Source organism: Pogonomyrmex barbatus, unplaced genomic scaffold (assembly GCF_055798465.1).
Source record: "Pogonomyrmex barbatus isolate J1 unplaced genomic scaffold, ASM5579846v1 scaffold4, whole genome shotgun sequence".
Lineage (NCBI taxonomy): Eukaryota > Metazoa > Arthropoda > Insecta > Hymenoptera > Formicidae > Pogonomyrmex > Pogonomyrmex barbatus.
The window spans coordinates 539,869-555,453 of NW_028297138.1; the positions used below are offsets into that span (position 1 = coordinate 539,869).

The window sequence follows — 15,585 nt, forward strand, 5'->3', positions numbered from 1 at the left end:
TTAATTTTATCGACGCAGCGGATCATCAGACTGATAAGTCAGGGTCATTGTAGGATTTAGCGAATCATTGGCGGGCAGATATAATATATTTCGTGAAAATTGATTTGTATTTCTAACTATAGTCTCTGCTTCTTATGTCACGATTTGGATTGATTTATTAATAAATATGCATAATGAGAATAAGAAAGTAGAAAACGAAAGAATGAGCGAGATAGTGTGCTTGTTATTCTTTTTCCAAAAGAGAATCGCGTCCGATTGGCGATCAACGATGTCGTTGAGTTTCGCGGTGAGTTGGTAATTTGATTCGTTGATAATTTGTTTCGAAGTGTAGGTGACTGATGTTTGTGCGCCATAATCTGTTATTTTGCATAAGTTTTAAAAAGCAATATAAATATTGTCATTTTAATATTGTCTTTTTACGTACGCGTTTGTGCTTTTTTCAGAAATCAAAGCTAGAAGTGTTCAGATATGATCTGTATAGATTATTGTATAACTCTTGATCATATTGATTTAGACTGATTCTTTATATATTTATTTAAACAATATATCAAAAAGATATATTTAATAATTATTAATAAAATTGAATTATCTTTTCAATGAAATTGTATTAATAAAAATATAAAAAAGACATATTGCACTTGTACTAAAATTACATCTATCATACATTTTCAGAGTATTCAAGAAAAAAATTGTAATTCAACATCTTGAAATACTTCAATAAATATTAAATAAATTAAGAAAAAATATTAAAAAGCACAAACATATACATACGTAAAAGTACAATACAATGAAAAATACATGCATTTAAAATGACAGTACTCATATTGCTTCTTAGAACTTACCTACAAGATAAGAGATTATGGCGCATAAACATCACTTACACTCTGAAACGAACTATCAGTAATTGTCAAACTCACCGCGAAACACAACGACATTGTTGACCGCCAATCAGATACGTGGAAAAAGAGCTAGTATGCCATCTCGCTCGTTCTCTATCCTATTTATTCTCGTTGTGCGCATTATAGAAAAAAAATGTCAAGTAGAAAAGTGTCAAGTAGAAATGCGCTTTTCGTATATAGAAAGATGATTAATATTACAAAATGTCTGATATTACTATAAAATTACCTTTTTACAAAAAGATAAATAAAGGGTGACAAGTATAATAAGAATTATTTGAATCGCATTTATTTAAATATTCAAGATTATTTAATGTAACCTTCTATTGCGATGTAATAAGAAATTATTTTAGTTGTTCTGTAAAAAAAAATTTTATTTTGTTTATACTATCATTCTTTTCGTTTGTGCCTTTAATAAAAATTTAGGTTTTATTTACAGAATACAAAATAATATTTGCATTGCCATGAAACTTTATATAAATTATTTTAAATACTTAAAGTACTTATATAAATGTATACTTATATAAAAAGAGTTGTGATTTTGTCATTATTTCTTAATTACATTTCTATTAATAAATTTCCTCAATCAATTTATCCTTATGAAAAAGCGACAATAAGAAAAAGGAATTTATCAGTTTAAAATATACTATATTTATTTTTATTATGTAATTATAAGTTCTAGATTACTGTTAATATGTCCTTTTCGATGCGTGCATATTTATTACTGATTATCGATCCTGCAGATTGTCAGGTCGGATAAATCAGGGTCACTGTAGGATCCAGTGATTGTGAAAGATTGGAAAATGTATTTCTAATTACAATACGTATAATGAGAATAAGCGAGTCAAGAACGAAAGAAAGAGTAAGGTAATGTTACGTCCGGCGGACTCCACGATTCTTCTCTTTTGCAGCGATCTATCGGCTGCTCATCGATAAACAATAATGTCTCGAACAATTTACAAAAGAATTTCTTGTTTATCACTAAATTCTCACCAACACAAAGTCCGGATTGCGATACTTTCAAGAGCCTATCTTAAAAAACAAACAGCAAGACACACAGCGAAACTTCTTTTTAGATATATTTCAAAATCAAACTATTTCAAACAAATGCTTTAAAGATAAAAGTTCCGCTGCGCGATCAAAAATTTTATAGCATCCTACTAATAAAATCGAACTTGCCGCGTGAGAAACGCGGAAGTCGCCGAGATCGTTCGAGGCCAATATCCCCAAAATCATATAACTAATATATAACTAACTAAATATATAATTAAGTATATAACTAAGAAAATGTCAATCAGAAGTTTGCGATTAGCGACCATTAGCGGACACACAAATAAGTAAATTCAGAGTGTAGAACGACGGATGAAATTTTTAAAATTTATCCCATCGCCCTAGCGGAGCGAGAGAGGACTGATAGTATCGAGCCTTACATTCCAAAACAAATTATCATCAAACTCGCCGCGAAACTCAACATCATCGTTGATCGCCAATCGAATGCATGGAAAAAGAGCAACAAACATATTTTGTTTTCTACTTCCTTATTCTCGTTATGTGTATTTATTGATAATCAGTCAATCAGAATCGTGACATAAGGAGCAGAGACTGTAATTAGAGGTTACGAAATATATATTTATATAGATATAAAAATTAATACGAACGAACAATATAATGATGAAGGTATAATATAATTTATGCATTTCTTTCTAAATTAGAGAAAGAGAAAAGAAAGATAAAACAAATGAGAAGAATTAGTGTGTTTATTAAATATATTATTAATGTGTCCGTTTCGATGCATGCGTATTTATTACGTCCGGGGGATTCACGAATTCTTCTCTTAAGGAGAGAGATAACGGCTGTTAATCGGCAAATAAAAATGCCTCGAACGATCTAGAAAGATTTATTATCTAATAAAAGAGAAACGCGAGTTTCTGAAAAAATGCACAGAATTCCTCTTGAGATACGTCCCGTCATCAAATCGTCCGGAAAAAACAATTTTTTGTGGACAACAGTCCCGCCGGCGCCAAAAGATTTATAGCATCCTAATAAAATTGAAAGTACTAACAAAATCAAAATTCCTGATGTATAAGAAAGCACCGAGATTGTTCAAGACCGACACTCTCGAAACTGGAGGGGAGATTAAGAAAACGCCAATCAGGAGAAAGTGATCGGTAGCCGTTGGTGAACATATCAATGAGTAATTAAGAATGTGGAATGACGGATGAAATTTTCATGAACTAATTCTGTCATTCGTAGGAAACATAAAAACAATGACGATTCACAGAACACTGCTCCCCTTCTTTCCCTACACTCGCGATTTTTTCAAACTATCATTCGAAAATTAACATAGAGATCCATCACGCCTTCAGATCGTTCCCATCCTTCCAAAATTTTATATAAATCGTGATTCAGAGCAGATTCTCGTTCTCTTCTCTTTCTTACCTTCCCGAGAACGGCATCATTTGGAGCAGTCGACGAAACCTCTTTCTAACCTTATTAGAGTCTGTGCGCGATCTAAAAATCTCGTTGTGATTCTTCAGCACGGGATCCCGCCAGTTTTACAATCCACGATTTGTGCTCCGCAACAACAAAAGTAAGTTTCGTCTTAATCATTTTTCTTTCCGCGTTTGGTTAGCCGTTCCGCATTTTTTCTTTTTTCCTTCCTTAAATCATTCCCACACTCCAGTTACGAATACATAGGATTCGCATGCCGCCGACATTTTCGGTGAAAATTCATTTCTTAATTCATTTTTCCAACTACTTCCATTAAAATTAACAAGCCACCAACTACTTAAACTTAATGAAGCTGCCCTGCCCGGCTCTTCAATACTCTTACCTCGTTGAAAATCCTTCCTCTAACTATTTTACATTTTGATAGTGGATCAAACGGTAATATCTGCTAACACTGCGAAGAATCGAACAAAATGGGCGTTAAGACACCTTCAGGAGAAGCAAAACGAGCTCGTCGCGAAAATGAACACGCCGTCTAGATCACGGAATACCTAATAGGGATAGAACCTAGACTCGCAACTCTAACATTAGAAGACTACACCACCGCCCTCCGCTCCACGGCAGAATTCGAGCAGCAGTGTACTCCAGAAAACTTTGACTTGGAAAAATTCTACACCTTGTCCGACAATTCCCTCAATCCCTCCTCAATACCGCCGGGAGTCTTTTATGTAAAACGCCGGTTTAAACCTACACGCGAATTTTGGGAGGAAATCTTTAAACGTCAACCCCATCATGTCATACTTATGTATATCTCTAATGACCCTCTTCCGTATCTTGTATCCGCTAAATGCTTCTCCAGAGCGCATCCTAATTCTCCGCCATATCTTGCGTCCGATCCTATTGATATGTTTGCCATAACAAAATTCCTATCTTATCTCAAATAGAAATCTTAAATCGCGAAGTCATGATTATGTACACTCGCAACACTACCGTGTCTTCTGATTTTGTCCTGTCTGTTGTTTTGACTTTTTCCTTAAAAACCAGAATTGACAAAATTCCATATTTTTTTAAATAAAATTCATGCAAATGGAAAAAAATCGGATTTTACCGATATTATTCAGAAAGAACTAATCTTTTCTATTAAAAAGTGATAAAATATGTAGAAAATCTTTTTATCAACATTTTAATTCACAGGCTGCTTATAGAGGTGTCCCATAATCCCAGCTATGATTCTATACACAAGAATCTGCGCATGAAAAACAAAGGAAAAGCGCGTGATCATTTGGTCATATTTCCTATGAATCTTTTTACGCAGTTGTGTTAAATAATTACAACAATATATATTTATATAGATATAAAAATTAATACGAACGAACAATATAATGATGAAGATATAATATAATTTATGCATTTCTTTCTACATTAGAGAAAGAAAAAAGAAAGATAAAACAAATGAGAAGAATTAGTGTGTTTATTAAATATATTGTTAATGTGTCCGTTTCGATGCATGCGTATTTATTTGTTACGTCCGGGGGATTTCACGAATTCTTCTCTTAAAAAGAGAGATAACGGCTGCTAATCAGCAAATAAAAATGCGTCGAACGATCTAGAAAGACTTTCTCTTTTATTATCTAATAAAAGAGAAACGCGAGTCTCTGAAAAAATGCACAGAATTTCTCTCGAGATACGTCCTGTCATCAAATTGTCCGGAAACAACAATTTTTTGTGGACAACAGTCCCGCCGGCGCCAAAAGATTTATAGCATCCTAATAAAATTGAAAGTACTAACAAAATCAAAATTCCTGATGTATGAGAAAGCACCGAGATTATTCAAGACCGACACCCTCGAAACTGGAGGAGAGATTAAGAAAACGCCAATAATACAAACAACAATATTACAACAATACAACAATATTACAAAATAATTACACATTTATTGTTTATTGATGAAATAGTTATTTAACATGAGTAATTTAAAGAATACATGCAGAAGGGAGGCAGACAGACAATGTGTGGACTTGCTTTCAAATCTATTCTGATAGCATCAACAATAAACAGAAATTACTTGTGGAAAACTTATGCAAAAACTCTATGACTGAATCTTCTACAATGTAATACAACGTAAAGTTAAAGAAGATGAAGACAATAATTTATTAAATGAAGATAAATCAGACAATTTGGAAGAATCGAGTAAAAAAAAACAAATTGATACCGAATAACTTTCATGCTCCTACGTCAAACAAACATATCAAACATATCAAATTATATAATTAAACCTACCACTGCGCATAAAGATAAGTTAGACAAGACAATAGCAAAATTTTTTTATGCTTGCAATACTCTTCAGAATTTCTAAAAATAAATATTTTAAAGATTTTGTCCAAGTTCTTCAATCAGGTTATGAATCTCCAAATAGAAAATAGTTATCTGTTGATTTATTAAATAAAATTCATGATGAAATAACGGACAAAATGCAAATCAAATTGAAAGAAAAGACAGTCATCTTAATGCAGGATGGTCGGAGTGACGTACATAACACTCCAATTATTGCTAATTTTGTCTACTGGTGAATCATTTTACATATTTTCTATTGTAAGACTTTGAATAATTTTTATTTTCTTGTAATAGTGGGCTTGACAGGATGAATCACGTTTTCATAAAACAATAGTAATGGCGATCTTTTATCGACCGTGGTCGTAGCATTTCTGTTTCTTTCTTTTTCGCAGCGTTTCCTAGGAATCTTTGCCCTCTTTCTTCTCAGTGATGGCGGCGGCCCGTGCGCGAGTTATAGGACTCTTCGCATTATTCTCCCCCTCTGATCAAAGCTCCCGATGAAGATCTAACACGTTTACTCAGCGGAGGGGCATTGTTTTTCTTCGGTCGCCCATGTTGCCTAATAGCCCTAACGGTCTCACATGAGACACCAGTCACCTCGGCTCTCTTCCACGGGATCAGATCCGAAACGTAGTGAATTGAAAGCAGTTCACGGGTATCATTTGCCAATCTATAACTGGTAGGCGATATATGTTCGGCAATCTTGTATGGCTCATCTCTCCGGGGCGTAAACTTGGAGGTAATTCCTTGGGATGCACGACTTAGCATACGTGTCTTCATCATGACCCGATCACTCTCCTGGAATACAATGGCCGGCATTCTGGCTTTATTCGCATATTTCTTATATTTATCTTGCTGAATTTCATGTGTTTTGGCGACCTCCTTCATCAGCAATATTAGCGATTTTTAATAAATAAGGAGTTCCGATATAAAATTTTCTCTGATAACGATGTCACGTAGATCTCGCTGAACATCACCAGGATTTCGCATTTCTCGCGCGAACGTGAGGTAAGCTGGAGAATTTCCAATTGTTTGACATGTAGCGGAGTTAGCGTATCTCATAGCGTATCTAATCGAGAGTAATTTATTAACCCACTCAGTATGCATGTTGCCCACGAGAATGTAAAGCTTTCATATTCCTGTTTTTTTCTCTCCACGGGATTTACTTCGGAATGATACATAGGAGTCAGAGACTGACTGAAACTCAAACAGTACAAGACTTGCTGCATTACTGCTTCAAAATTGAGGTCCGTTATCCGAAATCACACGACGTGGAAAATCATATCTGAGCATCATCTCGTCGACCAAAGTCTTCGCGCAAACTTCTGCAGTAGCTCGTCGTAATAAAAATAACTCGACTATTTCGTTGCGACATCTTCGATGATAAATATCCATTTATATCCATTATAAATTCGATGATAAATATCCATTTATATCCATTTATATCCTTCCGCAATAATTGGTAAAGAATCGAATAAATCTATAGCCAGCATTTCGAATCTTCTGGATGCTACTGGTGTCCTCAATAGCCCTGAGAATGTCAAGTTGAATTGTTTATATCGTTCACACTCGATACATTTCTTTACATGTTATTCGATTGTTTTGCGCCTGGCCAATAATATTTGTTCGTGATTCGTTTCAATGTTCTGTCTATATCATAGTGTCCGGTCGTGGAAGCATCATGATTTTCGTATAATGTTCGATAGCACACTTTGATACGATCCATTGGGCCTTTTTTTCTTCTTCTGTGTCGGTATAGCACCCTATTTAAGTAGGAATATAAGGCGGGTTCTAACTCAGAAGCGTTGAGGGGGGTGCGGGTGTGCGGGGGGAACGGACGGCGCGGGGAAGAGGGGAGGGGGAAGTCCGAGGCGGCGATCCTTTGAACTGAGCCGCGGGGGGGGAGGGGGGGGATAGATAAGATAGTAGGTGAAGGGGATATAAACAAATAGATAAACAAATAGATAAACAAGAAGATAAATATATAGATAAATAAATTGTGACTCGAAGGACATGACGTCACGAGGGGGGGGGGGGTGTAGTGAAGAAAGACGAGGTGAGATAAATAAATAGTAGGATAAGATAGCAAGGCGATATAAACAAAATGGGCGGTGATATAAAAAATTGGACGCGTGGACATGACGTCAGAGGGGGACGCCGCCGCCGCCGCCGCCGCCGCCGCCGAGTAAAAAATAAATATCTGTCTCTCTCGTATTATCTCTTCCGTTACGGCTCTCTCTCTCTTATGGCGAATGTTATTTTTTCTAATTATTTTATGGTGGGGAAGAAAGAAATGAAAGAAATATATGTTTTTTTGCATATTATATATGTTTATATTTTTAAACAAATTGAATACATTTTTAAGTGTGAAATGTTTTTATTCACATGGTTTTTTCTTATACACTAAAAACTAAAGCTAACAGCTCGCAATCGACGAGTTGACGTCTATCGAATGTATCACAATCGCGTATCGCGTTCGGCACTTCCTCGGGATCTGTTACAACAGACGCGATGTTGGAGAATCGCGTATACTTGGTATCGATCGTATCGACGAATCTGACGAGTCGATCGAACGTCACATCGATACATTCGTCCAGAGCAAACATTCGACGTAACGTCGATTCGATCATCGTTACGCGTACGTTCAAAGATTCAAGACGTACGAGTGTAACGTCGTTCATCAGACAAATTCTGACGGTTAACGGTCCGACGCTTATAAAATTGTCTTTGTAATCATTTCGCAGCAATTTATAGATATTCCATCGCTGCTCGTAGAGTCTCTTCCACGTTTCGAGAGACAGTATCAAGTCCTGTCCCCGATGATCTCCCAGAGCGATCTCCACGTAGCTCGGTGGACCAACGTTGATTCCAATTTCCAGAAATTTGTAACCCGTGGCCGTCAGAGCGTAACGTCTGCTCAGTAAGCGCACCGCGCGACGCTCCACCGAAATACTGTGAAAATTAAATATATAATACTGCACAATATTGGAAAAAAGAGAAAAAAATAAAAAAAATGCAGGTGAAACTTACGCGTTACATTCTTTCTTTTGTTTTTCGCCATTGTACGGTGCGCTGCTTCCTTTGGCGGAATACATTACGTGTTGTTCGAACGACGGAGGAGCGGAGTACCTTTTTTTGTCGTGCAGATCGTTCGATGGAGGAGGAGGACTGATCGCGTAAATTTTTTTGACATGGCAAACCGTTAATCCCCCCCCCCCCTTTTTCTAAGAATTTCATTGTTGCAATCAAACATGTAGCGACATGTTCGCAAAGGAGCGCGATGGCGTTCAAATTTTGTTTTCTAGGAAGAGCCCGTGAAAAGATAGCTCTTCGTAGAAATCGACGTACGTGTCGCGGCGTGTCAAGAGAGAAGCGCCGATACTCCGGTTACTATAAACAAATCGGGGAGACGTATGATGGTTTTTTTTCGCCGAAGTCGGCATACGTGTCGCGGCGTGTCAAGAGAAGCGCCGATAGTCCGGCTGCTATAAACAAATTAGAGAGAGACCTATGATGATGCTCCGACAAGGGACAAAGAAATTGTCGATGATATATAATGGGTCATGCGGTGTGCAGGATCACAATAGATGGAAGTCTAATGTGAAAAAAAAAATAGTTGACGGTGAAAATGGATAATGTGTTAAATATAGAAAATGTGTTTAATATGGATGAGGAAGACTTTGTGAATATAGTGGACGAAGTGTTTGAAAATGAAGAAGAAATAGAAATAGAGATTGACAATATTGACATTGATATTGAAGACGAAGAGCACGCATTGTCTGACGATAGCAATTACGTAAGTGATCAAAGTGATGACCTTACGGATTATGCAGAAAAAATTGTTACCCGTTCGGAACTCCTTGCGTTGAATAATAATAAAAAGTATTGTTCAATACAATTTTATTATTCAACGGGTGGTGCACTAATTCTGTGTGCCGAATGCATGGTTCGTCTGGCGGACACTGACATTGGAGTATTGTATGCCGTTAGGAAGCACGAGATAGATACTCTCAATGCGCTAAACAGCCGATTTTGCTCCAATTGCCAACAGTCCGTCTGTGTGATAATGCCATGCAACATGTGCCCAATTTGCACAAATTGAAAAAAGACAATATTGTGAACGAGGCATATGCAAGTGGAAGAGTGTGATGTGATATAAAAACAATATGGAAAGATCATTGGAAGAATTAACAAGTTCTCCGTTATGGGATTCAATCTCTCATCTATCAGTGAACGTGGCGGTGTATTTTATAAAGAGACACTATACCTCAACTCCCCATTTCCCGATTTCTCGTCCAAGAGTTAAGGGACGCTACAATTCGACTCTCTGCTTCTCCGCTCCTTCTGAGAGAGCGGAAATAATTCTGGAAGCGTGCACATATTATCATTATAGAGGACACGCATACAATATATTACTACCTCTCTCGCGGCAAAAAGTAGCAGAGATAATTCCAAGAAGCGATAATCATATATGGTTGTTCTATTCCCATCAATCTCCGGACATGGCGGAAATACAACGCTTTGTATACTGGCTTCGAGTTAAAGCAGCTATAGAGAAAATAAAAAAAAGAAAGTAAAAAAATGTAAAATTGTTTTGATGAGACAGTATAACAATTTAAAAGAATCACGATTTTGCAATATAGAACACCTAGAGCGAGTGGAACGCGAGCTGCTGGAGCAGTGCAGCCAAGTCGCTACCTTGGTGGAGTGTTTCGCGTGGTTGCAACGATGTGAGGAGTGCATCGAACAACTCGAAGAACTTAGCCGTGTTAAGCGTCCTCGACTCACCGTTGCAAATAGACAATCTGTGGTGGCGAGGATCGCACGACTCGCGGGTGCAAAGGTACAACTAGAAAGACGTTTCGCGCACGTTGGTGGCGAGTACGCGAGCACCAGTAGAGACAATGGATCTCTCGTTTGGCGAGAAATCGATACGGCATTTGAAAGCCGTATATTGACTGGTGCGGTGATCAATGTGGACTATATCGAGCCACGACAATTTTTGGAAGATGCCGGTGGTGTAGTGCTCGAGCGAGTGCGAGACATTATAGAAAGACACGATAGTGTGAAAGTGAACACTGCATTTAACGGCGAGTTTGTGACGGGCGATAAACGCGCAAACAAAAGTATAAACACTAAAAATAGTGAACTCTTTCGAGTGTCAAATGTGGACGAGTGGTACGAGCAGCACGTCATCGAACCCACGTTGGCATCGCTCGAAGAATTCCAAGAACGCGACAGTGGATGGGCGTTGTCGCGAATTCTAAATTTGACTATAAACGTGAACAAATATAATCCAATGCACGCGGGATGTTACATCGAATTACCGCGGGAAATTATGTTAAAGCGAGCGGTAATTAACGTGCAATCAACGGATAATGCGTGTTTCGCATGGTCAGTGGTCGCGGCTCTGCATCCGGCTGAAAGAAATACAAATCGGGAATTGTCGTACCCGCATTATACGACGGTGTTAAATCTCCAAGACATTACGTTTCCGATGACGTTGAACCAAATTAAGAAGTTCGAACATCTCAACGACATCTCAATCAACGTCTACGGTATCAAGGAAAAGGAGATTCTCCCGATACGGCTGACATCAAGGAAGATGGAGAAGCACGCAAATTTATTGTACGTGCAGGATCCGCGCGACGACAACGCGGGGCACTTTGCGTACATCAAAGATCTGTCCCGTCTTGTGAGCTCGCAAATAAACAAGAAGAAATGCAAGAAATACTTTTGCGACCGGTATGTATTTTAACAAATTTTATTATTTCTCTTATAAAATTGTTTATTAAAAAATCATATTTTCCGTTTGCAGATGTCTACATTACTTCAGTTCGTCTGAAAGATTGCAGTCACATACAACGGACTGCGAAAAAATGAACGATTGCGCCATCCGACTGCCGAGCGAGGACGACAAGTGGCTCGAATTTAAGAACCACACGAATAAGGAACGACTTCCATTCATCGTTTACGCGGACTTGGAGTGCGTACTACGGCGAACGGAACCGGCAGAGAGGGAAGACGCATCGTACACCTACCAGCAGCACGAGGTATTTAGCATCGGATACTACGTGCGATGCTCGTACGACGACGCGTTGTCGGTATATCGATTTCGTCGCGACGAAGATTGCGTTGCGTGGTTCGTTCGGCAACTCGAAGATTTGGCGCATCAAATAAAAATTCTGTTATCCGCGAATGTTCCCATGGAAACGTTGTCGAGAGAGCAGTGGGAGGCATATCGTAGCGCGACGCGTTGTCACATTTGCGAGAAATCATTTGCGTCGGACGACACGCGGGTACGCGATCATTGCCATCTTACCGGTCGTTATCGTGGTCCCGCGCACTCAAATTGTAATCTAAATTATAAAGATTCGTATTGCATTCCCATAGTATTTCACAACTTATCCGGTTATGACGCGCACTTTATCATCACGGAAATAGCTACGGCGTTCGAAGGCAGGATCGACGTGCTGCCGATAACAAAAGAAAAATATATTTCGTTTACAAAACACGTTAAAGATACCACCGAGAGATCAGATTCGCGAACTTGCGTACGCTTGCGGTTCATAGATTCGTACAAATTTTTAAATACCAGCCTTGATAAATTGGCATCTTTTCTAACGAAAGAAAAATTAAAAATTTTACGTTCCGAATGTTCCACGGTCTCAAACGAAAATTTTGATTTGTTGACGCGCAAAGGTGTCTTTCCGTACGAATACGTGGATCGCGCGGACAAGCTGCAGGACACGCACCTACCACCGCGCGAATCGTTCTATAGCTCGTTGACCGGTGACACGGCGTCGGAGAACGACTACGCGCACGCCGCGAACGTCTGGCAGCGGTTCTCCATCCGAACGCTCGGCGAATACAGCGATCTATATCTCAAGACCGATGTCTTGTTATTGGCCGACGTTTTCGAAAATTTCCGCGAAAGTTGCGTCGCGAGTTATGGACTCGATCCCGCGCATTACTACACATTGCCAGGTTTCACGTGGGACGCCATGTTGAAACATACGCGCGTAAAATTTGAGTTGCTCACCGACATCGATATGGTTATGTTTATCGAACGCGGTATACGCGGCGGTCTCAGTCAATGTTCCGGCAGATACGCGCAGGCCAATAACAAGTACATGCGTTCGTACGACCCGTCGAAACCGTCATCATACCTTATGTACTTTGACGTAAATAATCTGTACGGATGGGCGATGTGTCAACCGCTGCCCTATGCCGAATTTCGATGGATGGAAGACGTTGAGAACTTTGACGCGAGCGCGATCGCTCCGGATTCGTCTACGGGTTATATTCTCGAGGTCGATCTCGAGTATCCGCATCATTTACACGATCGACACACTGACCTACCTTTCTGTCCGGCGCGCGATAAACCACCCGGCACGCGGCAGGATAAACTTCTCGCGACGTTATACGATAAGAAGCGGTACGTCATCCATTATCGCAACCTGCAGCAATGTACGCGCCATGGTCTTCGTATCGCAAAGATACATCGCGTACTACAATTTGCTCAATCCGCCTGGCTCCGCGATTACATCGAACTCAACACACACTTTAGAACGTACGCGAAAAACGATTTTGAGAAAACTTTGTACAAATTAATGAACAACGCGGTATTCGGTAAAACAATGGAAAATGTGCGCAATCACGTCGACGTTAAACTTTTGACCAAATGGGACGGACGGTATGGCGCGGAGGCAATGATCGCGAAACCAAATTTCCATAGCCGCAGCGTCTTTGCGGAAAACTTAATCGCCGTCGAAATGCGTAAACTCGAGGTAAAATTCAACAAGCCGATTTACGTGGGTATGTGTATACTCGACATATCGAAAATCTGCTTGTACGAATTTCACCACGAATACATGTCACCGCTGTATTGCGAGAAATGTAAGATCATGTACACCGACACGGACAGTCTCGTATACCACATCGAGTGCGATGATGTGTACGAGGCGATGAAACGCGATATCGCTAGATTCGATACGAGCGATTATCCGACGGACAACGCGTACGGGATGCCTCTCGCGAATAAAAAAGTACCCGGTCTAATGAAGGATGAGAATAACGGTGCGATAATGACGGAATTCGTCGGACTCAGAGCGAAGATGTACGCGGTGAGGGTGGACGGTAGAAAAGACATTAAAAAGGCGAAAGGTGTAAAGAATAACGTCGTAACGCGAACAATAACGTTCGACGATTATACGCGGTGCTTGAACGAAGAGATCGAAATGACTCGTCGCCAGTCGTGTATAAGATCCAAGCTACACCAAGTATACACGGTGTCCGAGTCGAAAATCGCTCTGAGTCCGTACGACGACAAACGATACATCGTACCGGATTCGACGGAGACGTTACCGTGGGGACATTGGCGGATTCCGTTGTAATATATATATATACATGTTTATACAATGTACATATATTTTTATATTTTTTATATAGTTTATATGATGCATATATGCACGTATGTATGTATGTATGTATGTATGTATGTACGTACCTATGTATCATATCTATGTATGTATGTATGAACGTATGTATTCTTATAGTTTTATACTGTTATATATGTAGTATAGATGTATGTATTTTTTGTAGTTTTTATATGTAGTTTTTATATGTAGTTTTTACAATACAATTTAGTTGTTCAAATTTAGTTGTTCAAATTTATTTTATATATATAATTTATAATAGCAACCAAGATCCTGCTGAGGAATTAGCTTTAATGCTCTCTTCGATTTTTTTAATTTATATTCGGCTTAATACATATAGTCTTACATGTGTTCTCATAAGTTACATACATGTATAGTTTAAAAAAAATGTAATGGAAGAAAAAAATAATAAAAACTCTTTGTATACATGTATACAGTGTATATTTATTTTTTTCTTCCATTACATTTTTTTTAAACTATACATGTATGTAACTTACGAGAACACATGTAAAACTATATGTATTAAGCCGAATATAAATTAAAAAAATCGAAGAGAGAATTAAAGCTAATTCCTCAGCAGGATCTTGGTTGCTATTATAAATTATATATAAAATAAATTTGAACAACTAAATTTGAACAACTAAATTTTATTGTAAAAACTACATATAAAAACTACATATAAAAACTACAAAAAATACATACATCTATACTACATATATAACAGTATAAAACTACAAGAATATATACGTTCATACATACATACATAGATATGATACATAGGTACGTACATACATACATACATACATACATACATACGTGCATATATGCATCATATAAACTATATAAAAAATATAAAAATATATGTACATTGTATAAACATGTATATATATATATATTACAACGGAATCCGCCAATGTCCCCACGGTAACGTCTCCGTCGAATCCGGTACGATGTATCGTTTGTCGTCGTACGGACTCAGAGCGATTTTCGACTCGGACACCGTGTATACTTGGTGTAGCTTGGATCTTATACACGACTGGCGACGAGTCATTTCGATCTCTTCGTTCAAGCACCGCGTATAATCGTCGAACGTTATTGTTCGCGTTACGACGTTATTCTTTACACCTTTCGCTTTTTTAATGTCTTTTCTACCGTCCACCCTCACCGCGTACATCTTCGCTCTGAGTCCGACGAATTCCGTCATTATCGCACCGTTATTCTCATCCTTCATTAGACCGGGTACTTTTTTATTCGCGAGAGGTATCCCGTACGCGTTGTCCGTCGGATAATCGCTCGTATCGAATCTAGCGATATCGCGTTTCATCGCCTCGTACACATCATCGCACTCGATGTGGTATACGAGACTGTCCGTGTCGGTGTACATGATCTTACATTTCTCGCGATACAGCGGTGACATGTATTCGTGGTGAAATTCGTACAAGCAGATTTTCGATATGTCGAGTATACAC

At 38.6% G+C, this 15,585-nt stretch overlaps 2 protein-coding genes across 22 annotated transcripts in view; one reads left to right on the forward strand and one right to left on the reverse strand.

Moving 5' to 3' along the window:
* Nucleotides 1–15,585, reverse strand: part of pHCl-1 (pH-sensitive chloride channel 1) — a 1,184,550-nt gene that overhangs the window by 304,681 nt on the left and 864,284 nt on the right. The gene's annotated exons all lie outside the window — the stretch shown is intronic.
* Nucleotides 9,617–11,564, forward strand: LOC148935545 (uncharacterized). Its single transcript, XM_089080810.1, has one exon. It carries the CDS (start codon nt 10,276–10,278, stop codon nt 11,434–11,436), a length of 1,161 nt encoding a protein of 386 aa, XP_088936936.1. The 5' UTR covers nt 9,617–10,275; the 3' UTR covers nt 11,437–11,564.